The sequence below is a fragment of the Papilio xuthus genome, unplaced genomic scaffold (assembly GCF_000836235.2).
Source record: "Papilio xuthus unplaced genomic scaffold, Pxut_1.1 DF827777.1, whole genome shotgun sequence".
NCBI lineage: Eukaryota > Metazoa > Arthropoda > Insecta > Lepidoptera > Papilionidae > Papilio > Papilio xuthus.
In genome coordinates this window covers 6,013,887-6,038,140 of record NW_013530872.1, presented here as the reverse complement: position 1 = coordinate 6,038,140, position 24,254 = coordinate 6,013,887, and the positions used below count along the sequence as shown (strand labels likewise).

At 33.5% G+C, this 24,254-nt stretch overlaps 7 protein-coding genes across 8 annotated transcripts in view; 4 read left to right on the top strand and 3 right to left on the bottom strand.

Moving 5' to 3' along the window:
* Positions 1-238: 238 nt before the first annotated feature.
* Cmtr1 (Cap methyltransferase 1) lies at positions 239-7,197 on the top strand. The gene is made up of 14 exons (XM_013309674.1): positions 239-443; positions 1,712-1,816; positions 1,918-2,441; positions 2,520-2,663; positions 2,791-3,064; positions 4,218-4,414; positions 4,581-4,764; positions 5,005-5,230; positions 5,441-5,555; positions 5,711-5,960; positions 6,083-6,189; positions 6,373-6,488; positions 6,569-6,822; positions 6,901-7,197. Exons 1-14 carry the CDS (start codon positions 434-436, stop codon positions 7,146-7,148), a joined length of 2,754 nt encoding a protein of 917 aa, XP_013165128.1. The 5' UTR covers positions 239-433; the 3' UTR covers positions 7,149-7,197.
* A 281-nt stretch (positions 7,198-7,478) lies between these two features.
* On the top strand, positions 7,479-12,295 carry LOC106116052 (replication factor C subunit RfC3). The gene is made up of 8 exons (XM_013309781.1): positions 7,479-7,650; positions 7,743-7,807; positions 7,897-8,024; positions 8,295-8,457; positions 10,932-11,091; positions 11,526-11,740; positions 11,904-11,981; positions 12,092-12,295. The coding sequence occupies exons 1-8, from the start codon at positions 7,616-7,618 to the stop codon at positions 12,253-12,255; spliced, it is 1,008 nt and encodes a 335-aa protein (XP_013165235.1). The 5' UTR covers positions 7,479-7,615; the 3' UTR covers positions 12,256-12,295.
* On the top strand, positions 9,009-10,440 carry LOC106116053 (ras-related protein Rab-28-like). The gene is made up of 4 exons (XM_013309782.1): positions 9,009-9,159; positions 9,229-9,411; positions 9,740-9,973; positions 10,202-10,440. The coding sequence occupies exons 1-4, from the start codon at positions 9,082-9,084 to the stop codon at positions 10,415-10,417; spliced, it is 711 nt and encodes a 236-aa protein (XP_013165236.1). The 5' UTR covers positions 9,009-9,081; the 3' UTR covers positions 10,418-10,440.
* A 728-nt stretch (positions 12,296-13,023) lies between the features above and the next one.
* On the bottom strand, positions 13,024-15,629 carry LOC106115699 (juvenile hormone esterase-like). Of its 2 annotated transcripts, none has more exons than XM_013309155.1 (3): positions 15,191-15,629; positions 14,217-14,494; positions 13,024-14,108 (listed from the first exon to the last, which is right to left on the bottom strand). In XM_013309155.1, exons 1-3 carry the CDS (start codon positions 15,377-15,379, stop codon positions 13,070-13,072), a joined length of 1,506 nt encoding a protein of 501 aa, XP_013164609.1. In that variant the 5' UTR covers positions 15,380-15,629; the 3' UTR covers positions 13,024-13,069. The 2 variants fall into 2 exon arrangements, with proteins under 2 accessions (XP_013164609.1, XP_013164610.1); XM_013309156.1 differs by lacking the exon at positions 15,191-15,629 and adding an exon at positions 14,689-14,772.
* A 303-nt stretch (positions 15,630-15,932) lies between these two features.
* On the bottom strand, positions 15,933-18,761 carry LOC106115684 (juvenile hormone esterase-like). Its single transcript, XM_013309139.1, has 5 exons — positions 18,549-18,761; positions 17,847-18,047; positions 17,446-17,723; positions 16,359-17,378; positions 15,933-16,200 (listed from the first exon to the last, which is right to left on the bottom strand). Exons 2-5 carry the CDS (start codon positions 18,027-18,029, stop codon positions 15,999-16,001), a joined length of 1,683 nt encoding a protein of 560 aa, XP_013164593.1. The 5' UTR covers positions 18,030-18,047; positions 18,549-18,761; the 3' UTR covers positions 15,933-15,998.
* A 280-nt stretch (positions 18,762-19,041) lies between these two features.
* The window catches only part of LOC106115889 (Carboxypeptidase D svr), a gene marked incomplete in the record, with an annotated part of 9,431 nt that continues 4,218 nt past the window's right edge, over positions 19,042-24,254 (bottom strand). Inside the window, 6 exon segments of the mRNA XM_013309520.1 lie at positions 19,042-19,950; positions 21,583-21,675; positions 21,840-22,016; positions 23,288-23,406; positions 23,580-23,771; positions 24,114-24,254. Coding sequence (XP_013164974.1) covers positions 19,828-19,950; positions 21,583-21,675; positions 21,840-22,016; positions 23,288-23,406; positions 23,580-23,771; positions 24,114-24,254 — 845 coding nt within the window.
* On the top strand, positions 22,311-23,180 carry LOC106115888 (superoxide dismutase [Cu-Zn]). Its single transcript, XM_013309519.1, has one exon. The coding sequence runs from the start codon at positions 22,369-22,371 to the stop codon at positions 22,969-22,971; it is 603 nt and encodes a 200-aa protein (XP_013164973.1). The 5' UTR covers positions 22,311-22,368; the 3' UTR covers positions 22,972-23,180.

The following is a 24,254-nucleotide window of genomic DNA, read 5'->3' as shown; positions in this document are numbered from 1 at the left end:
CATTTATCTTTAATTTGTGCTTATTAAAAAGTTTTTATTTATTTATATAACTTATCTAAAATTAGTGTTTAAAAAAATATTTATATAAAATAAAGAATTGACCCAATTTCAAAAAATTTCAATAACGTTAAAACAAGGCCACTTTGTAACTTGAAATATTTTCTATTCAAATAGATTCTTTACCCAATGTATACAGGGCCGGTTAAACATTTTCATTGGCATGGCAACACTGGTCACTGGTTCAACCATTGTCGATTGTCAACCTAACACGCCAAATAATAATGTTTGAGAAGTTGCAATTTTAATTTAAGTTGTAAATTAATCTTATAACTCTGAATTGAAATACAGAAGAGTACTGAAAGCTAAACTTTCTAAAGAAACTTAACTGCTCGTATATAAAGAAAGACATTGAAGCAAGCCGGCAATCCGAACCATGAATTCAGGTTTGGAACTAAACATTTACACGGGCTTAGAATATTAGCTTATATGTATATAAAATTCTCGTGTCTCAATGTTAGTTACTATACTTTAAAGATAATATCAAACTTTGAAAAGATAATATGTCCGCTGAAGTTAAGGAATCAATATGAGGTTGGATCGAAATGAAACATGAAGTGATTGTTAGGATGCAAATGTTAATAAAGTGATTATAAATAAGACTAAATTTACTTAAGTATGTATGCCATTGAAATATATTTGGAATCATTTATCTGTAATCCAAATTAAAAGTGACAACATTAGTTGTGTACGAAAATTTTTATTCACAAGCAATACAGTGAACACACGGTTATGCGGTGTAATCTGACACGTCCATTTTAGTTTTTCATAAATTTATTTATTCATAACTAGATGTGCCTGAAACTTTGTCAGCGTGAAATACTGTCTTTAGGTGCCATTTTCAATGACTAATGCTAAATATTTTACTTAAAATAATAAAATATTACAACAAAATGTATTGAACCAACAAAATTTCTTATAACTTGCAAGACCTTACAAACCTTCATCTCCTTTTTTTTTATATCAAAAGGTGGCAAACGAGCGAGCAGCCACCTCAAATTGCTGAAATAGCGAAGTGACTGCTGCCCATAGACATACGCAATTGCATATGCGCTGCCAGGATGCACAGAAAGAAAATATCTTCCCCTTCCATGCATCCTCTCATCCGTAAAGTCCACTTCCACTTCCCATCGTTTCCTTATAAAGAAAAGGATGGGAAGGGAAAGAGGACTAAATTAGGCCTCCGGGACGCACACTCATCAGACGAAACGCGGAATTGCTTCCACTTCACGCCTGTCTTCTGTGTGGTCGTGGTATTTCACCGGGCGAGCCAGGCCAATTCGTGCTAAGATGTTAAAGCGGGCTCTACCACTGTTACTCCTATTGCTTTTTTGCACCCTTAAGGGTATATTTTTTACAAACATTGAAAGTCATAATAATTTGTATCAAATTATATTATTATATATTATAATTTATATTAAAAAAATTGTTTGAAGCTTCTTACTGTAAATATGAGAATTCTTTTAATCCCATACAACACTTTTTTCATGTTATAAAGTAGCCTATTTCCTTTCTCAGGCAAAATCGTCCAGACGATACAAATTCGACAATACTATTTAATCTATAAATTCGACAGGTCAACAATGCCCTGCAAAGGTTTGGCAGATTACCACTGGTCTACTGTATTCCATTTAACTATGACAACTTCTTACAGACCCTACTTCAGATGATGATTCCAGCAGTGATGTCAGTTCAGTGCCTGCAAAACGTGCAAGAACTGATACTTTTGGAGCATCATCCACCACTTCGCATGGTTCAGGTTAGATTCCACTGAGTTTCAGAATGCTTCACCATTTGATAGGTATAAAATAAAACATGGAATTAAAAGAAACTTCCAATTTATTTAATATCTTTTTTTAGTTCTACCAGATTCCGATGATGATGATGAAACTCCAGATGCATATGATCACTCACAAGCCACCGGAAAGAAACTTATGAAAAAGAATTATACAGAGCAGAGTCCAGAAGGCAATTTAAGATTAAGTAGAAGCAGCTTGAGTGAAAATTGTTCATCTCCTAATGAACAATATGATGACTTCAGACCTGGTTTTGACAGTGTTGATACTGACAATGAGAATGTTGATGGAAGGCCGAGTTTTGCAAGTGCCAATGATAATACTTTTTATAACAAAAATTCTGATCATTCAGAAATTATTGATAGTGGAAAATATTCAGAGAAATCAAAACGCATGATGAGCAATATGGGTTTTAAACCTGGTAAAGGTCTTGGTAAATTTGAACATGGTAGGGTGGAGCCCATAGAGGCATCAACACAAAAGGGTAAAAGAGGTCTGGGGTTTCAAGCTTCTGTTGTTGGAGAGGCACCAAAAGATTTTCAATGGTCACCAGACACTGCTCGTTCTCCATCAGCTGTGGAAGAAGTAGTAAGTCTCATTTGCAACTTACCTAAAAGTACAAAGTTTTCTCTTTTTACTTTATTTCAATCAATGTTACAATTCTAGCTATGGTTGCCATCATCACCGTCAGAACCCCTTTCTGGTGCTGTCTTACAAGAATGGCTACAAATTGGTCCTAAAAAATTGACAATTGAGGATGAAACCAACTTTGTGGAACCACGCATATTGCAAGGCATTTTAAAATCTAAGGTATAACCTTTTATTCTTTTATATATATTGAGTTTTTAAGGTTTTAATAATGTGCCAAAAATTATGTTTTCAAAAGTTATCTGCTTAATTATTAAATGTTGGTAATATAACTAATTTTAATATTCAGACTATCTTCAACAATTTGGATTATCAAGACTTAAAACATGCACGATTCCGTAGTAATCCGTATGAAACAATTGGTGCTGTCATCTTTTTGAACCGTGCAGCTGTTAAAATGGCCAACATGGATGCAGTATTTGATTTCATGTTCACCAAACCCACAAAATTGACTGGAGAACCGGCAGTTGGTAACAAAGATTTGCTGTATTTTGCTGATGTTTGTGCTGGTCCTGGAGGTTTCTCTGAATATGTTCTATATCGAAAAGGCTGGCGTGCTAAAGGTAATGCTGCATTATGTTTTAATAAATAAATTAGGTTTATAATTGTTAATGGTGCCATGAAATGTGTTTTAAACAGTTATTACAACAAATCATGTCTGTTATAAAGATGAGCTGGCAATTTTGATCAGCTCGACTTTTTAAGTCCTATTTAAGCTGAATTTTTGAATCAGTTTAGAGCTGATTCAAACATGTCTACTGGGCATATAATTAAAGATTTTTTACTATCTTTCTTAATACAAGATTATAAAGGTAGACAAATGTATTGCAAAAAATAAACTCTGGTATTGTTGTTTTGCTAAGGTCCATGATAACAATGACGGGCCACATGCCGTTTCCAACAATAGACTATATGGTTCTGTGTAAGTCAATAAATAGTAGAATATTATAGTTTTTTAGAAAGTAAATGCTAACTAGTTTGACTTGTTGAATATCATTTGAACTAGATGGTTATTTTGAGAATTAAAATATTATAAATTTGTAAATGTCACCATAAAATTGTAAATAAGGCCAGACTGTAAAATCACTTGCTATAGTATTGTATAAACAACTGGCAAATTGTAAACAGCAGAATCATGGTTTATTTTATTTTTCTTTTATGATAAAAAATATTTTTATGAAACAATTCATTGTAAATATATATTAGATTTTAATTTACTGTTAGTAATAATAATAAGTTGATATTACTGGCCATCTAACGGTATGTTTGATTTTGGTATTTTTGTGTCCATTTCTGAAATTCATGCACAAAAACATAATGTTATTCAAAGAGAATAGGGTTAACAATATGTTATAGTCTATAAAAAAACAAACAGCTCTACAACGAAAAAATATGGAAAAACTAATTTTGTTGCATACATTAAAAACTGTTATAGTAAAGAAGCAAGCACCCTAGGTCATGATTTTTATGTTCTTGGTTAGGGTATACAAGTGTTTGACAGTAAATGTTTGATATAGTTGTATGACAGATATGTTTTGATGGGTTTGCTTTATAGGACAATTTGAACAAATAAATGAATATAGGGCGGTAATTATCAACAAGATTCATTCAATAGCAAAACAAGCCAGTTATATTGTGACAACTAAATGATATACTAATTTTTATAGTTATTTATCATTATTAGATAAAAACATGTTGACTTTATCTGTATTTTAGGTTTCGGTTTTACATTGAAAGGGACAAAAGACTTCAAACTGTCGGATTTTTACGCCGGTACGCCTGAGACGTTCAATCCTTATTATGGCGTTAAAGAAGACGGTAATATTTTTGATCCAGCCAATCTGACGTCATTAAAAGATTTCGTCCTGAGTCAAACAGATGATCAAGGCGTACATTTTCTTATGGCTGATGGTGTAAGTCAATGTTTTTTGTAATAAACCAAAAATTCAACCTTTTAATTCCACTTAAACCAACCATCTCATTCCAAACTCATTGAAGCATGTAAGCATGTCGGATTCTTTTTTTTAAAGTTAAATATTACTTTTAATTACGTTTGTATTGATAATGATTTTTTTGCAGGGATTTTCTGTAGAAGGGCAAGAAAATATACAAGAGATCCTCTCTAAGCAGCTTTATTTGTGCCAATGTATCGCTGCCTTGATGCTCGTGAGGACAGGCGGCAATTTTGTGGTGAAACTGTTCGATGTATTCACGCAATTTAGCGTTAGCCTCATTTATATTATGTACCGATGCTTCGAAAAAGGTAATTTTGAACTGAAACAAAATATATGTTGCTGGTTGAAATTCTTATTTTTATTGGATAGTTTTAGATGTATGGAATGATGTATGTGTCTCCAGAACGAGTTAATGGATCTCACTGAAATTTGTCATATATGTAGAACGTAGGCTACTTATCGCGGGCGGCCAAATTGTCACCTTTGTCTGTCTTGTCTTCAACATTTTTTAAAATTAAATTTTTAAGCATGAATACATTTTATTTTAGTGTCTATCCATAAGCCGGTTACTTCAAGACCTGCTAATTCAGAAAGATACTTAGTATGTAAATGGAAGAAGTCGGGCACGGAGTCAGTGGAACAGCATCTGTTCTCAGTCAACTCCATGCTGTGGAGAGAGCTGGACAAGGAGAAAGACATCACATCGCTTGTCCCCCTATCTGTACTGCAAGAAGACACGGAGTTCTTTGAATATATTTACAAAAGCAACTGCATGTTCGTACTTAATACAAGTAACTTCTCCAATCTTTTTCTTTATACATAATTCTTATATGCTTTCTTTATATTGAACTTTATGAACGCGAAATATTCAAACAATGAAAAATTGGATTTCAAATTCAAAAAGACTTACTTCTTTTAATCTTTAATTATGCTAATTGTATAATATGTAACGTTTATTTAGACTAATTATTATTTTCTTGACAGGCTTGGGGAGAATCAAATTGAGAACCTACTCAAAATAGCTGCATTTAGCAAAGACAAAAATTTAGTAGAAAATAGTCAAGCGACCATGAGATCTGAATGTTTGAAACTGTGGCAAGTAAGTTTATTGTATGCATCTCTATAAATTTTTAGGTAACAATTTTAATTATTACAAGTTTAAATGGAAAAATTATAGGTCACTTTTTTATATTCTCCACTGGCAGTCAATGCTAGTCATAATAATGTGAAATATAGTTTTGAAACTTATTTTAGTTGCCAGATAAAGTAAGGACCCAGCCAGAAAGATTGAACCCTGACGAAACAATGATGAGAATATTAAATGGTATGGACAAGCGCACTTCGGATGCGCCTAATGCGCATTCATTCAAAAGTGTTGTGTTGAGCAAACAGCCAGCGTACTTAGAGAAGATATCTGATATAGGAATACTGAGTAATGTCTATGACTGGCATTTTACATTTTTGAGCAGCGAAAAAAACAGTAACGACACGAAAATGTTTTTAGGTAATTTATTAAATTTTATTTAAATAAATTGTTTGTTGGCTTATATTTTAGCTGCTTGATATAATTATTTTTAATAATAAAAAAACTTGTATTGACGCTTTTTATCATTGCCTTCATTTTAGGGTGCGGAGGTAAAAGAGTGTTTCAATTGGATAAAACAGGTTGGAGAAATCTTGGTGATTTGCAGACCTATATAACTTTGCCTCCAAAAACACTTTTTTATGGTGAGGTATGGATTCCGCTTTGTTTTAAACTATATTTAATATAATAAACAAACAAAATGTCAATAAATACACAGTATCAATTTAACATTGGTGGGAAAAGGACAGGGTGATATTAACCAAAAATATTACATAAAAACTTTTTATATTAAAGTTGTACATTATAATTTGTACCTAATTGTTTTTTTTAGCTTGCTAAGGAGTACTGTGGACAAGGACTTAGTCAACATTTCAGTAAAGCAATACATGTCATTGATGCTTTAATGCTTGGTGGTATTGACATTTCACATATGTCATTAACGGACAGGTATGTATTTTCTGTACCAATACATAAATAAACAGCTCAGATGATTTTTCACTTTTAAGTTTTGTTAAATTTTGTTCTAGAATAAATCAATGCAATTTGTTTTGCACTGCTATAGAGAAGTATTCTGGCGATTTGGAAAAACAATCCAGCAATGTAGCGCTTCGATGTAAGAGATTCTTTAACATGGAAAACTTTGCATCTGTTGTGTGTAATTTAGAATATAGAACTATGAAAAGAGGGAATAAAGTTATCGCCACTAAAGTACCGATGAGGAGCAGTGGTAAAGAGAAATACTATGTAGTAGGATCAGTGCTGTTTATGAAAGAAATCAGAGGTGAGCCGTAAAAATACGTCAAGTATTGATCATCAACATACTTTTTTTTTATAACAACATTCTTTTTGTATTTTTTAGACCCCTGGAAAGCACAAATATCAAAAAGTCAAGGATGCAAGTATTATTTCAAGTTAGGGAAAGACAGAGAACAAAAAAACGAATTTCATCTTTTAGGAGAGGCACGCTTAGACATGTTATCCACGTATGCTAGTCGAGTTTTGTGGCCTTGGGAAGCTGCTGCCATTCCGATATTCGAAGGACAACCAAAAGTCGGAATTTCAAGGGTTGATATGGAAGAATATATTTCCAAAAATATGATAAGATAATGTATAATATACCACATAATTTATGAAATAAAGTTCAATTACCTTTTTATACCGTGTTATTAACAAACCCCATACGTAGAAATATTAAAGAAACTAATGTCATTAATTTACCATAATATGAGATGCAGTCGCAGGGTGCTTTTTAATGTGCATGCCAAGGCAAAGGGGACTCAGCCCTGAGGAGTACCAGAATGTGTGAAGAAGCTTTACAGAATGTTTTTTTTCAATTGCCAAATGCGTTACCGTCACATTCATCTTTTATACTCTATCTGTTGGATTTTCTAATCTAAGCTATTTTATATCTACTCTTTGCTAAGCTCGGCTGACATTTGTGTCAAAGTCAAATTTCATAATTTCGGCGCGAAGTGGGGTTTTATGTTTTTTTATTTAAATGCCATAAGTATTTGTAATTTTGTTCAAACTATTAATTTATTTAGGCGCCCCTAAAAAGCAAAAACTCCGGCAAAATGACCGTGGGAGAATCGGGAAAAAATTTACCATGGTTAGTACTTTGATGCAGTATCTTCAAGCCGACATCAATTTTTTATACATCTATTATTTTATTAATACTTCATCGTCATATCTTTTAAACAGGGTTGAAAAATACAGGCCTTCGAAGTTAGAAGACTTAGTTTCCCACGATGATATTATAAAGACTAGTAAGTGTTTTAAGAAACGAAATAGTAGTACTAAACTCTCATCTCTCGGCACCATTGACTATAACGTGTTTTTGTTTTGTTCATTTAAGTTGGTCAATTTATGAAAGAAAATCAATTGCCACATCTTTTATTTTATGGGCCACCGGGCACAGGGAAGACATCAACAATTTTAGCTTGTGCCAAACAAATGTATACTCCACAGCAATTTAATTCTATGGTAAGTAGATAACAGATAAATTAAGTTATCTGCTGCTGATTTTTGTGAGCTTGTGAATGTTTGCAGATATAAATTATTTTAAACCTTATAAATTATCATGAAAATACAATTCTGCCTGATTTAACACATCCCATGATACTCCCAGTAACCTATAAGTTGACTGACTGTATAAAAATTATAGTGGCATTGAAGGTGTTAAGTAACCCATGATCATTTTACTATGGCATCCTTTTCCGTAGTTTAAGAGATTATAACTTTGTGTAATTCCAGGTACTTGAATTGAATGCATCTGATGACAGAGGAATTGGAATTGTAAGAGGACAAATCCTCAGTTTTGCTTCAACAAGAACAATATTCAAGGCAGGTCCCAAACTCATAATTTTAGATGAAGCTGATGCAATGACAAATGATGCACAAAATGCTTTGAGAAGAAGTAAGTTACTTTCGTTTTTAATATAATAATTATTTATCAATTGTTTTGATGTTTTTATCTCTAAAGACATGGATGGTAAACCTTTATGTTTCAACATGATATTTTTTAAAGATTTAATGAAATCCATGATGTGCCATTAAATAATCTTGTCTTTTTATTATTGGGAACATTCTATAGAATAGTGATTACTAGCTCATTGCTCATCATATACGCACTTCTCACTTTTTTCATAGTGTATATAAAAATTGTGTGCCATTGGTTCCCCATCCCTGTCTAGACGTAAGCTTTATATTAGAATTAATGTAGGCAAGGTCAGATTTTAAAATGTTTATCATTCTTACTAACAATTTTCATGAATGAATGTTCGTTTACCATATTTATGGTACGGTTGCTATAGAGATGATTAATGAAAACATTCAATTTTATTGAAGTTCTAATAGGCATTCATTGAAATGTTTAATTGATTAATTTATTTTAAATATTATAGTATCTTTTTAGTATTGGATGTTTTCTTTAAAAAAGTTTGAAGAAATAAAATTATGTTACGCAAGTGAAATTAATTTTTAATTGTAATGAATTATGGTTTTAATTCATTCGAATTTTTAAAATGAATTTGAGGACACAATGTCTGATACTGAAGATGATCAGTTTCACCACACAACAGTGAAAATCACAATTCTTGGAGAACCTTTTACAGGAAAAGTAAGTAAACAATTAGAATTTTACTATGTATTTTACTTATTGAGAATATATTAAGAGTTTCCGTTTTAGAGTAGTTTATGTCAGCGATATTTGAGCAATAGTCCTCGAGCACCAGGTGGCACTACACATGGAGCTGAAGTGCTCGCAGGGCAGTGTCTAGGCCTGCGCCCTCCAGTGCCACTGCATTTGTGCGATGTTGCAGGCAACAGCCTCTCTACTGGAATGCTTCGAAACTACTTGTATGCGTCCGATGTTAGTGTTAAATACAAATTTTTTATTATTGAACATTGTTAAAATTTTTACTACAATTTTTTTTAAACATATAATTTAACAAGTAACATCTTACTAATATTATAAATGGGAATGTTTAGATGGATGGATGGATGTTTGTTTGTAGATATCTATGAAATGGATCAATGGATCATGATGAAATTTGGCACAGATGTAAAACCCTACTCACTAAGGTTTTTTTTAATCCCGCGCAGACAGACTCGCGTGTGATTGCTAGTATTTCATAACTTTACTTCCAACTCACAATTATTACGCAAATTATCAATAATTAACATTAATTATTTTCCAGGTAGTGTTATTTGTGTACGATTTGTCAAATTTGCAAAGCTTTGACAAGTTAAATGTGTGGATAGAGAAGGTGAAAGAGATTTTCGATGAAGAACCTAAGAAACCGTTGATGGCATTGTTTGGTAATAAATCGGATTTGGAACATCAAAGAGCCGTTCGATTGTCCTGTGTAAAGCAATTAGCATCGAAATATCTATTGGAAAATTTTAAAGGATCAGCCAGGACTGGGGAAATGGTAAACAAGTGTTATTGTCTAGAATATCAATACATTATAAGAATTTCATTTCTTTTTATATCTTTTAAAAGACATAACTAACCAGTTATGTCTTTTAAAAAGAAGAAAAGAAACCTCTTTAGATATTTTTAGTCACGCACGCACTTTTGTTCTGGTTCTAAGTCTATGGCTATTACATTAACTATAGAAAAAAACAATAATAATACAATTCTTAGTTTTTTTTTTCAGGTGAACTATGCATTTACTGATCTGATTGCTCGAGTGCTAAGGTTGCCAGTGCCAAGTTCGCACGTAACAGTTCCTATTAAGTTAGAAACTGAGTTAGAACTTTCCAAAGATGCATCACAACCTGATGGAGTACCGACATCGCCTTTAATAATGAATAGAAAAACTCTTAGAAAAATACAAAGAAAAGCTTCGTCCTCAATCTGTTCTGTTCAATGATAATAAATTATATAAAAATATGAAAAATCCTTTTATTATATCATATTTTATATTTAACTAGCTGTCGCACGCGAATCCGTTGTCGTGGAATGAAAAAAAAAGACTTAATTAGTTCCTGGCAATTATTCGAATTTTTCTCACATTTTAAACTTTCCCTAGACCTCCACGAACATTTCAAAACTAAGATAAGATAAATCCGTTCAGCCGTTCTCGAGTTTTAGCGAGACTAATGAACAACAATTGATTTATATATATATATATATATATATATATATATATATATATATATATATATATATATATATATATATATATATATATATATATTAATAGTGTGGTAAACAATTATTTAAAGTAGCTATTAGACATTCTATCTACTTCATATATGCTCATATAGTGGGATAATAACAGCAAGATGATGTTAATCCAACTTTCACAGCACTAAGAATTATGTAAAGAGCAAAGTATAAGTCATCTATCGCAATCGTTTAGTTTCTCCTTGATTGGTTTTCAGTAATAGAGAAGTACACGGATAACGTTCGCTTCTGTATAATCTGCAACTACCTCGGCAAGATAATACCTGCGCTACAGTCGCGATGCACTCGCTTTAGGTTCGCCCCTCTACAACACGTTCAGATCGTACCAAGGCTACGGGATATCGTTGAAAAAGAAAAGTAAGCAGACTCTTTGTTTTTTTTGCGTGTTACTCTACACGGGATAGAGATCTGTTAATTCTATCAAACAGATTTTTTTGGCTTTATGACCAATTTACATTAAACACAAATAAATAAAAACAGCTTAAACCTACATGAAAATGGTTTCCTTAGTATGTGAAAGTTTTTCAGTTCTTTGTTAATTTAGGGCAAACCAATTCTTCATGTGGCAAAGAATACTAGCAGTCGACAGCCACTCAGTGCGCGCGGAATAAAAAAAACATTAGTAGCCTATGTGTTCTTCTAGACTATTGTTCTTTATATATGCAAAATTCCATTGAGATTCGTTCAGCTGTTCTGGAGATACCTTCAAACAAATACCCTTCCATATATCCACATATCCATCTAAACATTCGCATTTATAATATTAGTAAGAAGTAAGATAAATTTTTCAGTGTAAAAATATCAGAAGACGGTATTCAGGCGCTGCTTGAGTTGTCCGGCGGGGATATGCGTAAGGTGCTTAATACGCTGCAGAGTACTTGGCTTTCGGCGCGTAATGTCACCGAGGACACCGTCTACACGTGCGTCGGACACCCGCTGCGTGCCGACATCGATAGCATTCTCACCAGGCTCATGAATGAAGACGACTTTGGGGTATGCTTCAAATGTATCCTTTTTGTAGTCGTAGGCAAGGTTTCACTCGAGTATAGTTAGTCCGTTGTCGGTACCGAACAGAAGTTGTTTAGGAATGCTATAATAACAATTTCTTGTTCTAATCTAGTTGATTTACCGCTACTTTGGATGATGTTTCTTAATATAATAATTTACAGTTATTCAAGACTTGAAAATATTAAAAGGATTAGCACTTGGCGACATTTTAACAGAGATTCATACAAAAATTCAAAGAGGTAAGTAATATACCGTTATAATTATAACCGATGTCGTGTTTGATGTAACCATGACAATGTTTGTAGCTTAATGCTGGCATTAAAATTTGTCTATGAATGATAATGTTTAGTGAAATTCCCGCCGGACGTCTTGATATCTCTATTAATCAAGATGGCGGATTCGGAGGCGCGGCTGGCGAGCGGGTGCAGCGAACGTATCGAGCTGGCCGCCCTCATCGCCGCTTTCCACCTCGCCAGGCAACAGATCGATATCACTGCTATAGCCAACTCTTGAGTGTATTTACGTTCATTAATAAAAGTTTACTGTTTACCTATGGTCTGTTTATTGATTACATTTGACACTTCCCTTGTTATAGTTGGGTTGGATGGTTCTAAGGTTGAAAGGATTTGGTTAAGAAGTTAGTCGAGTAGTTGCTCGGGTAGTCGGTCGAGTAGTATGTCAAGAAATCGGTTGAATACTTGGTCTTAGTCGAGTATTTGTAAGTTATCAGTACAAATTACTCATGCGGTTCTATCCTCGAACAAGTTGTAATTTTTTAAACAATGTCGGATTGTCGCGGGTTACATAAATTCTAAGACGAACTGGCAGAGTGTGTTGGATTATTGCCATCTCCATTGTATCTTGAGTGAACTTGAGCCGTTTAATAAAAAAAAAACCCGCAAAATGAAAAATATAAATATAGAACTATGAATTGAAGAAATTTTAGGGCGTTATTTTATTTTCTGTTACACCGCCATTAGCAACATAATGGCGATACTCATTATAGATGTCATTCCAAAAGTTCATCCTTCTTCGAATTCTAGGATCCATTTTAATAACACATGGTTTATCGTTTAAAAGTAGCATTTTTCGATCAGTACCATATTCCGGCCATATAAATTCCGAAGAGTTTTTTGGTGTAGGATTCCTGAAATTAATATATCTAACATAATTTTTTAGAAGCGATAAGATATTATGTTAAGTAATATAAGTAATTGTTAATGTAGAAGCTTTCCCTTTACCTATTGTGGACTTAACGTCTGACTGAAGTAAGGGCCAACACCAATTTTAAAGCTAGCTTATCAACCAATTTCTTTTTTGAAAATACTTACCCGAATTCGACGAAGTTAGTGATAACAGTTAGCATTACATCTAATGCTTCCAAGCTCCTCCTGTCAGCCGTCTCTAGTTTTGGTTTTGTTACATTTGTAATGAAAACATATCCTAAATCGTCTGCATGGCTTGCTCCAGGGAAAGTTATATTATAATATATTTTATACCAATTCAAAGCTCCATCAAAGTCAAAATAATAATAGTAAACTTTATTGCTGTCTTTTCTTTCCTTGTGCATGTTAATCCACAAGTCAACACCGTAGACGTAATGTGTGTCTGATATGAAGTCGAAAGCATTGCTTAATGTCCAATTTGAAAAATGTTCATCTCCAAAATAAAATTTAACAATAGATTTTGCCAATGCCATTGATTTTTCAGAACCGAGAGGATATTCGATATTGGAAGGTATAGTCAATTCAATATTTTTTCTTAAAATTTTTAACACACGATCAGGATACCTAAAAGTTCCTGAGGCCATATAAATTCCTTCATTGCTGTTGAATCCTGCTAAAACAGGAATATTTTGCAACTGGTGGGATTGTAAAATTTCTATTGGGGGTTTAGTAAGAACTGCATGCACAAACTCTTTTTCTACATTCGGTAAAAATGGTGTATAAGGTCTTAGAGGATTCGTATTCCCTTTTCTCATTAGTTCGAAAGATTTTACGATGTCGAATACGTCAGCCTGTCTTAAACATTTTAGTATCGACTCTTTGTCCTCTTCATTAGGGCAGACGGTCTTGGCCATTATTAATGCATTTTCCACAGGATGCTTTGCTAGAACTCTATAACTTAAAGCACTGCCACTGAATAATATCGCTTTATGAAATAAACCCGATGATTGTTTTATCATTAATAAGTAATTGAGTATGGAAGCACCGGAACTGTTGCCGCCTATGGTAATGTTATCGCTGCTACCTCCAAACCTTTCAATGTTTGCCTTTATCCATTCCAATGCCAGTAAAATATCCTTTAGACCGGCGTTACCAGAAGCACTTTCGATATCAAGTGACATAAATCCTAAAATTCCCAACCTAAAATTAAAATTAAACATGAATTAGGGTTTTGCATTGCAATAAATTAAAAAAAATCGTACTCATAAAGTGCAGTATGGGTACAAGATAAATAAACACAAAGGTTACCTATAGTTCATAGTAACAAAGACGATACCCCTTTCCATGAGAAACCCAGGTCCGTATATTAAATCCGTGTTTCCAGAGATTAAGTGAAATGCACCTCCATGTACAAACACTAGAACTGGCAATATTTCGTCAGTACGGCACGCCGGTACAAAGATATTTAAGCGTAAACAGTCTTCACTCATTTCGTTTTTTGTATATTTCACGGGTATTTGCGGACATACGGGGGGAATTTGAGTTGCATTAAACACATTGGTCCATGGCCGCCTCGGAATCGGTGGCTGTCGAGTATACAAAATAAACTTGAAACAGCAGTTAAAACAAACGAAGTGATATCATTAGATCATTCTTGATTATATTATATTAAGATAACTGGCAGACATATTATGTTATTTTTGGAAAATTTCTGAGTATGTAATTAAGTACAAATAGAAATTCATATATTTAATATAGGAACCAACTACAAACTGCGTACCATCAGTATGAAAGTAGTCCAGCTGAATCCAGCGATTATTTCCAATAATTCCCCTGCTGTTGCCTATGATGTAGTTGAAAATTTCCAACGAACTTTATCGAAGTAAATACGAAATACTATATTTCTTAATACAATTTAATTTATTCAATTTTATTTAATTTATTCTATTTTTTTATTCGGTGTCCGAATGCAAAAAGATTTAATGGTGTACAATATTCAGTTGTTTGTTCAGTTGTTCCGCGTTTTGAAAACAATAAACCTCTAATTTTAAATTAATACGGAACAAAAATTTTTTACAATATTGTCATTTAATAAGGAGGTTAATCCAGGCATTAAAAAGTTTTAGGGCACCCACTTACTTTGTAATTATGAAAAAGTCTTCTGGTGAAGTTACATAGAAAAGGAATTGTCGCAATAGCGATGTTAATAGGCCATGGACATGCTCATAATGGTCACAAAGATCCAGACCTAGTCTAATATATAATATAAAAATAAGTATTACCCGAAATCTAAGGGATCCTGTAGGATTTTCCGCGTAAGGTATTCCTTCGTAGGAATAGTACGAAATATCATCATATTGTTGTAAGCGACCTCTTACGGGACCGCTAGTTGTTTTAATTATTCTTTGTTCGTTTGAAGCAGAAACGTTCAAACACAATAAGATATAGATTAACACTGCGATTAAAAACATTATAGAACCATGTCTACATGAGCACAAAACTTAAAGTGGACTGTAGTATAACAATGCACGCTAATCCGCCATGATAATACCCATTCACAAGACATAATTATTATTTACACAGTCGTATACCGGGTTGGATATTTTCATGAAAATGATCCTTCGTTGTAGGTATATAAATTCGATCAACGTGCACATTACTCGCATTGGATCGTGACTGTATTAATTGGCAGTATATATTACGTTAATAAATAAATCGAACAAAAATGTATCATTTAAGTAATTATAATAAGTTTTCTTTGTAAATATTAAAGATATTTGGGTATCACTCAATTAATTGTATTTATACTTTTTTTTCTGTTTACATTTACTTTAAAGACAAAAAACAGTCTTTGCATCATGTTTCGTATCATAATGGCATAATCACTATAAGAAATTCATAATCTATTTTACAGTACCCAACTCTACTAAGAGTTATCAAATTAACTTATATTTGTCTAGTCTGGGTTTAATCATGTTTTTTACATATTTTTATTTATTAAAATAATATGAATAATATGTTTGATAAAATTTATTACACTATTATTAGTTTCTCATAAAATAAATATAGTAATGTCTTTGTCCTTTTTGGTTACGCTATACATTTTTTCTCCAGTTCGCCGCCATCTTTTACGTATCGGTCATACTTTTCATAAACATTATACCAAAAGTTTAGTCTGTCATGAAGCGGATTTGTAACCCTTCCTTCCTTTGGGTTTTCGCTTATAATGAGCATTGATCTATTTTTGTCATATCTCGGCCAGATGAAGCTACTGCCTTCTGGTGTGGGATTTCTGAAACAATTAAAAATATATAATCCAGTGCCTGTCTTTTAATTTTCACTTTATTTAATTAATTTAACGTAGATCTTAACTTGTCAGGAACAGCTTGTTTTCGAGACTCAAGTGGGTAATCAACCAAAATCACAATCTCTATATAAAAAGTTGCTTACCCAAATTTTATAAAGTTGCATAATAATGTAATCCAAGTGTTTAGAACCGATCGACTCTTACTGCTGATGTTATTTAAAAGCAATTCTGTATTCTTAGTGACAAATATGTAACCCATTTCATCTGCATGGGCGGTTCCTGGGAAATGTATGTCATAATTTATTTTCGACCAATTAAGATCTCCATCAAAGCTGAACATGTAATAATACAAAGCGTTGCTTTTGTTGATTCCTTTCTTCTTTTTGATCCATGCGTCTATTCCGTAAATAAAGTGTGAATCAGACGCTAAATCTACAATGTTACTTAAAGTAAAGTTGGATAAGTCACTGTTAAAATAACGTTCTCTGATCGATTTACCCAAATCTAGAGATATTTTTGAATTAAGTGGATATTCTATATTGGACGGTATACACAGTTCTATATCATCAATTAGTTTTTTCAAATTCGTCACATTTTTAAGTATTTTTGGTATGATGTATATGCCTTCTCTGTCATTAAAACCAGAAAAAATTGACACATTCTCATGCAAACTTAAATTTATAGGATCTGAAGTGACGATTGCGTGAGAAGATTCCTTTTCAACAGTTGGAAGAAAAAAAGAGAATGGACGTAGAACAAGTTCGTCGTATTTGGTTAATTTCACTTCTGCATCTATAATGTCGAAAACATCTACTTCTTTGAGTTTCTTAAGTAGAAGTTGGTCATCGTTTGTGTCCAAGCCGAGTTCTTTGGCCAATATGTAAGCGTTGTCTTTGGGATACCTTGCCACTGATCTGGGATTCACGGCGTTGCCGCTGATCATAATTGCGCGTTGAAACAAATCGGCAGATTGTTTAGATACCAATAAATAATGTATCATCGTTGCACCGCTGCTGTGGCCACCAATTGTTATTTTTTTTCGATCACCACCGAAACGTTCGATGTTTTCGTTTATCCATTTCAAAGATAATACTACGTCTTTTAAAGCTGCGTTACCAGGTGCTCCTACTGTATCTAGTGATAGGAATCCAAGCGATCCTAACCTAAAAATTAAAATGACATTAGAAATTTTAAAAACAATTAGTTATTCAGATATTATGATCAATTTACCTGTAGTTCATTGAAACAAATATAATATTTTGTTCTAGAAAAAATTGCGGTCCATATATTACGTCACTATTGCCGGATAGCAAACGAAATGTGCCTCCGTGCACGAAAAATAGTACCGACAATTTGTTATTCGTAGTATTTTGTGGCACATATATATTCAGGAATAAACAATCTTCGTCCGTTTGGTACCGCTCATACTTTTCTGATCCTTGCGGACATGAAGAGCCTTCGCGTGTTGCTTCGAATACATGTGACCATGGCCTTTTTGGAACTGGAGGCTGCAATATTCAAACATTTGTTTGAATTCGTTCATTCGTAAAATAGACTATAGGTAATATATTAGGCAGATGAGCAATTAAAAAGCTATTTTTTATAAAATAAACCTTTGAAATAATGGTTACCATAAATCGTAGCTGGCCTGTAGGTTTTTCTGCATATGGAATACCTAGATATGTGTAATATTTTAAATCCTGCCAATCTTTCAAAATACCTCTGACTGGCCCTGTAGTTGTATTAACTATTCGATAGTTATACGGTTTAACCAATTTAAATAAAGAAAATATTAACAAATATTTAAATATCATTATCCAGTAAATCTGCAACTGAAATATAGTAACAATTACATTTAATATAAAACTTTCAAATAATTTTAAAATTACACGTTTAGCAGCATAACATAGCGAAAATAAGGAGTGAAGCTAGGTATACGTAAATCAGCTTTGAACCTGTTCAAAAGTTCAGCTCACTTAAACTTGAACCGTTGAGCTGCGGTTCAACAACTATTTTGGTAGCTCACAGCTTATCGCTCTGTACATTTCTCTGAGTCGTTTAGCCGCGAGCCGGCTCATGACTGGCAGTTCGCAGCTCGAACGCAAATTAACTGTAGATATACATTGAGCTAGGCTTCGAGCCGGTTCACTGATCTGCAGGTCATAAATTTTAGTCGATTATCCCATGTTAAGAACTAGGTGAAGCTACAATAATTCGCATTGAGAATAAAATTGTTAGGATTATTCGGTCATCAACTTAATAGGTGACCCCTGAAAATTTCCCCATAGATATTTGGGATGCGAATATCTGAGCAAAATAATCGTAATACATACCGTTTTATATCAAACTCAATTATGCACGTTGAACTCAACACACCTGTTTTATTTTTATAAGTATTTCTTTATTTTTAATTTATTGACGTTAGGAAACACCTCCTATGATTGAAAATATCTTCGCACTGATATCTTTAAATAGTAATAAAAATGTTTTATCTAAATGTGCCAAGCGGTTATTATCACTGCCGTTTTAGAAGTGACCTGTTCTGCTAATAGCGGGGAAATATAACAGTATCAATTATCGTTATTCTATAATTGCCAAAACATTTTTAATCAAAACTTTAAATCAGGTTTTTGGTATAAAGTAGCACAAGTAAACCAGCAACTTTATGCTTATCTTTCTAATGCTTACGGTGCGGCCGGCGCGAGCCAATGGACGCGTACCTTTAATTGCAGAAAAAGGCACTTTCGATGCGTCTATGAAATACGAAGGTGTAAAATGTAAAAGTCAAATATTTTTTATGAGTTTATTTCACTAAAACTAAATAAATTAATCTTGCGTAACTTATAATATTTACAGTCTTTAAAGTCTATAAAGAATAGCTTATCTACATTAAATACATTTTATATGTATCGAATAACATCTAAGGCTAACATTGTAGTATCTTTTTTTTGTTACATTTTAAAGTTGCTCGAGAATATTTAATTTGACTTGAAACTCTTTATTAAAAATTATCTTGTTATTTTATCGTTGGTAACTTTTTAATCATAATGAATTACTGTAACATTAACTTAACATTATAAGGAAATTTATGTGCACTTATAATTAGGAACAAACGTAAGATTATTTAAATACCTGCAAGGATACATAGCATATTGGCCTCTCTAACCGTGAGTTTCTGACCCCAAAGTCCCCGTTTAAAACATGTCTTTTTTGTCAAAGGTAATGACAGGGATGGCGATATGTTTTATGTAGAGATTTTTGTCTCAAAAACCCACAGCAAGCTGCTAATTGTTCAATTAACTGTTATATAATTTTTTTTTTAATTTAATTTTTTAATTTTACGAACTTGTTAACCGTAAGTAGCGTGAATTCCCACTGCCATAAAAACAACATAAATAAATATATTGTTGTTAATATACTTAGATATATATATTTTTATCTCTCACTGCCTATTTTTTTAAGAGAAAGAACGACGATGATAGTTTGTTTATGTGGAAGTATCCCAGTAATGGAAACCTACGGTTAAAATACATTTCGTTTCATGTAGCTGCCAATGAGAAAAACATGTGATAATATATTAACAATTGTAAATGAAGGTTGTGTATTTTATATTTATCCAAGGAAATTGCTGACGAGGTTTTGGAAGGAGTTTGTGATGGAGGCAAAGAAGCCCGGCGCGGGCGCAGGCGGTGGGCGCGGCACCAGCGGCCGGTAGTATCCTCCGTTGTCGATACGCTGTAATGCAATCGTTAATTGTTAATTTTTTGTTTAAAAATATGAAAAGATTGTATTTATTTCTTTTTCATTTAATAATAGGTGGTTCGCCTCTTAGGTTCTGTCGTTCAGATATTTATCGCCAGTTTTGAATTTAAAAACATTTATTTCTATTTTAATCAGAGGAATTTTTAGATGTCAATATAGTATAAATTATTAGAATTAATACAATAGTTTATTCGCAGTGTTATTTTAAAGCTGTCAGGTAAACTTTGATTTTACAAAATGGCCGTCTAAAAATTTTGTATAACTTTCGGACTGGCCTAAGACAATTTTGACGTTTGTAAGGGACAAAATTTGTATATAATGAAGTTATAGGCATAGTACATCCAGCGTCCAACAAGGTTTCAGGACAGAACTTAATAAGGTCCCACGTATAATGGACAACAAAAAATGCAAAAATCAACTAGAACAACAAGAAAGTATTTTAATTATGTGTTTGCATAAATTTCTGTTGGCAAAATTAAAATGTGAACATCATTAATATTTTTCGCAATTGCATGCCGATTGCGTCAAGTTTTTAATTATTATATGTAATTACTATATTATGTTATTACTACTAATTAATTGAAAATTTTGCAATACGCATGCAATGCAGTGTTTTATCTAGGCGTGTTAGCGATATTTGTCATTAACGTAATACAATACAAAGCTTAAAAACAACAATGAATACAGATTAAAAAAGCTTCGCTACCAAATAGCATGCTATAACAATGATGCGCGATTATTAAAAGCACTTTTCACGCTAAATTATTTAACGTTGGTTTCTGAGACCAAAGTTTCTGTATAAAAATATCATCATCCTTGTCGTTATCTTCGACAAAACAGAGGTAACAATATGTAAACGAAGATTTTAGTCTCAGAAATCCATGGTTAGTACAAGTATTCCTTTGCTGACATTGTTAACAAGCGTTTATAAAAAAAAGTTAGTCCTAATAATCTTGTAAAATAATCCATATTCCATCCATATATGTATTATGCTGTACGATATAATATTTAGGATAACCTAAGTAGTGATCATTGTTTGAACTAAACCTGATAGCTTGGTAATGTTGCTGAAAAAAATTTATAACAAAACGCAATAGCGGAAAATCAAATAATGAAAATCATACGTAGCAGAATGAATCACACAAAGCTTTTAATAATGAGTTGAGTATTGTATAATGAGCTTTGAGGTGCCCATGATATCGTAAATTTACCAAATGATTATTATTTCGGGAAAGACCAAGTAGTGTTGCGACTTTCGGCGGCGTGGAGGGAGACGGGCTTCTGCCTCGGCAACGAAGTGCGGCTTCTCTCCAACTAGTCGAAGGCGATAAATCACCATATTGTGTTATGCAAGTCATATTTACATGTGTATCAAATTTAAGAAACGTTGTTGGTAAAGGGAAACTTGATAAGGTAGCGCATCAGCTGTGTAAATCCTAAAATAGACACTTAAGTTTATTTTAATTGTTCTAAATTTTTACGTGGCTGATGACTTTAGATATTTACAGAATTATTTATTTGTACAAAGGTTAAGTGTGTTTTATAAAAATTACAAAGGTGTTCAATATTTTAGTATTGTTAACAGGTTTTATATGTTGTACTTACTTTAGCGGAGTGAAGAGTTACATTTAACAGAGTGGGATGGCTGTCAATGACAATAAATTCTACTTCTTGTGGTATGTAGCCCTCTGCTGACACCTAATAAAATAAATAAGTGATCTATTATCGAATTAAAACATATCTTAAATCAAAAGAATTGACTGTGACTCAGATGTTTCTATAAAACGGGCAAAGGTCTATGTAAAAATACGTAATAAATGAGTGAAGACCTTGTAAGTATTAATATTATAAAGTAGACTTACATCAAGGCGGTAGGTGCCGGGCAAGAGTATGCGCCAGAACTCTCCGTACTTGGTGGTGTGGTAGGTGACGTCACGGCCCTTAACTCTGACGGACGCGCGCTCCACTGGGTTGCCGTTCTCGTCCATTACGAAGCCGTGCGCGCCGCGGTGAGCCTCCGCCAGGTATTTGATCAACGCCTGATTAACATTACATTTCTCTTATATGTGTTGAAACATCTATTAAGAGGCTCTTAAAGTCCTGTTTTAAGTTAAGTGTTCCAATTCAATTTTTTTCTCTTTATAATCTCCGTACTGAGATAAAGGTATGTTTTACGAAGATTTTTTTAGTAGTTTTATTGTAATCACAAGAATAATGCGAGCTTTACGCATTAGTGATTTATCTTTGATAAATTTATTCGTAATCAATAAAACACAAAAAATATTTTTAAATCTTTAAGATAAGTCATATCTAATCTTTAAACTCAATGAATGTGCGCGGCCTCATAAATATTTTCATTTACATATAGTAGTTAAATATAACGGTGTTAAAATGTGCGCAAAACTTTTCACTTCTTTAGTGGTTATTTGTTTAGCGGTTGAAATACGAAGTGAAAATAGAGTTGCAATAGCTCACCTGATATCACACAATGTGACCGGCAGCATAACGTTTACGGAAACGGCAAATGGAATTCGTGTTAGTGGTACTATAACTGGTTTGGACGTTGGAAAGTACGGTTTCCATGTGCACGAATTGGGGGATACGAGTACATGTGACGCGGCCGGTGCCCACTTCGACCCTGACGACAACACGCACGGAGGGCGAGACCATTCAGTACGACATGTTGGCGATTTAGGAAACGTACAATTCGTTGGGAACGAAAATCCAGTGGCAAATATTGACTTTGTGGACAATATTATTTCGCTCCGTGGTCGAAATAGCATTATCGGACGAACATTGGTCCTTCACGAGCAGGAGGACGATCTTGGCTTGGGAGGAAATGAGGCTTCCCTTAACACCGGGAACGCTGGCCCGAGGGTAGCTTGTGGAGTGATAGGCATACGTTCCCCTTCGGGCCCTTGGAACTCATCCGTATCTATTCTTCCTTCATTATCTCTGCTTGTATTCGCTGTCGCTTTTGTTATCGGTAAATAATGCAAAACGGTACACGTTTTATTGTTATAATATAATTATAATATTATCAAGTTTGTTCTAGGGCAACTTGTTTTTAGTGCAACTATGTACTTAAATATTTAATGCGATATTTATAATATTTATTCCAGAATAACAGAAAAATGTGATATTAAGAACATGAAACACAAATAATCTTATTGTTATCTTTTTTTCATTTTATACATTTTAATTAAACCGTGACTTAAAATTTTTGTTTTTATTCCTTTTGAAATCCTGTAAGTTCGGCACTTTTATAGGTTCTGAATGTAATGAAAAATATTAGTAAAGAAATAATAACCTGTTGGTTGTCGGCCCAATACTTGGGCAGTTCGTGCGCTGGTGGATATTTGCAACACGAAATTTCCAAAGTTATTTCCATACACCCGTGCCACAAGTAGTTGTAGTCCTGCATTCCACCTGAAAGTTTTTTTAAAGTAAGTTTCCTTGTAGAAAAAGACTTGGTTAAACTAGTAATAATAAGTGTTCCTTCTTGAAAAAATTTCTTCAGCTTAATATCTGCAATGAATTGGTCATGATAGTGTTGAAATTTAAAGTTTAAACCTATGATGTTGCATAGCTATTTTTAATACCTGTAAGCGGATACCAGGCGGCACCGTTAGTGATGCCGTCCTTGAAGCTGGGCACGTGAGACCTGCAGGACACGCCTCGCGACATCTTGGCGTGGTTCTTGGAGTAGACCAGCGACAGGTGACGGAAGACGTCGTCGTCCGGCGCGATAGACGGCGTCGGTGTGTATCTTTGGAACACTGCGTTGAGGGGACATGTGGACGAAAAAAAAAGATAAATTTCCAAGTAACACATATCCTTTACTCGTCATTTTATTGAATCTTATTTTCGATCGAACACCTTATGTAAAACAATAGGTAAAGTAATAAGTTTCTACGTTTATATATTTGAGTGAAAGACAATATAAAACATAGAACACAAAATTCAAATATGAATGTATAATACTTTACCGGCGCATAAAACAGAAGATCTGCATATTCCTGTGTGATGCAGCGTGTAAATTGACACAATATTGCTTTAAATTTGTAGGCACATGTTATAAACATGTAATAGAAATATTTCTACACTTAATATAAGAAAGATTAATGTATATTTACTAGCACTGGGTGTGTTGTCGAAGGGATAGGAGGCGACGAGGGCGCCACCGTGCAGCGAGCCTGACAACACAAACTGTATCTTGCTGATCCACTCCTTGACCGCCTCCGTCTCCGGCTGCGGCTGCATCGTGTTCGGCTTGA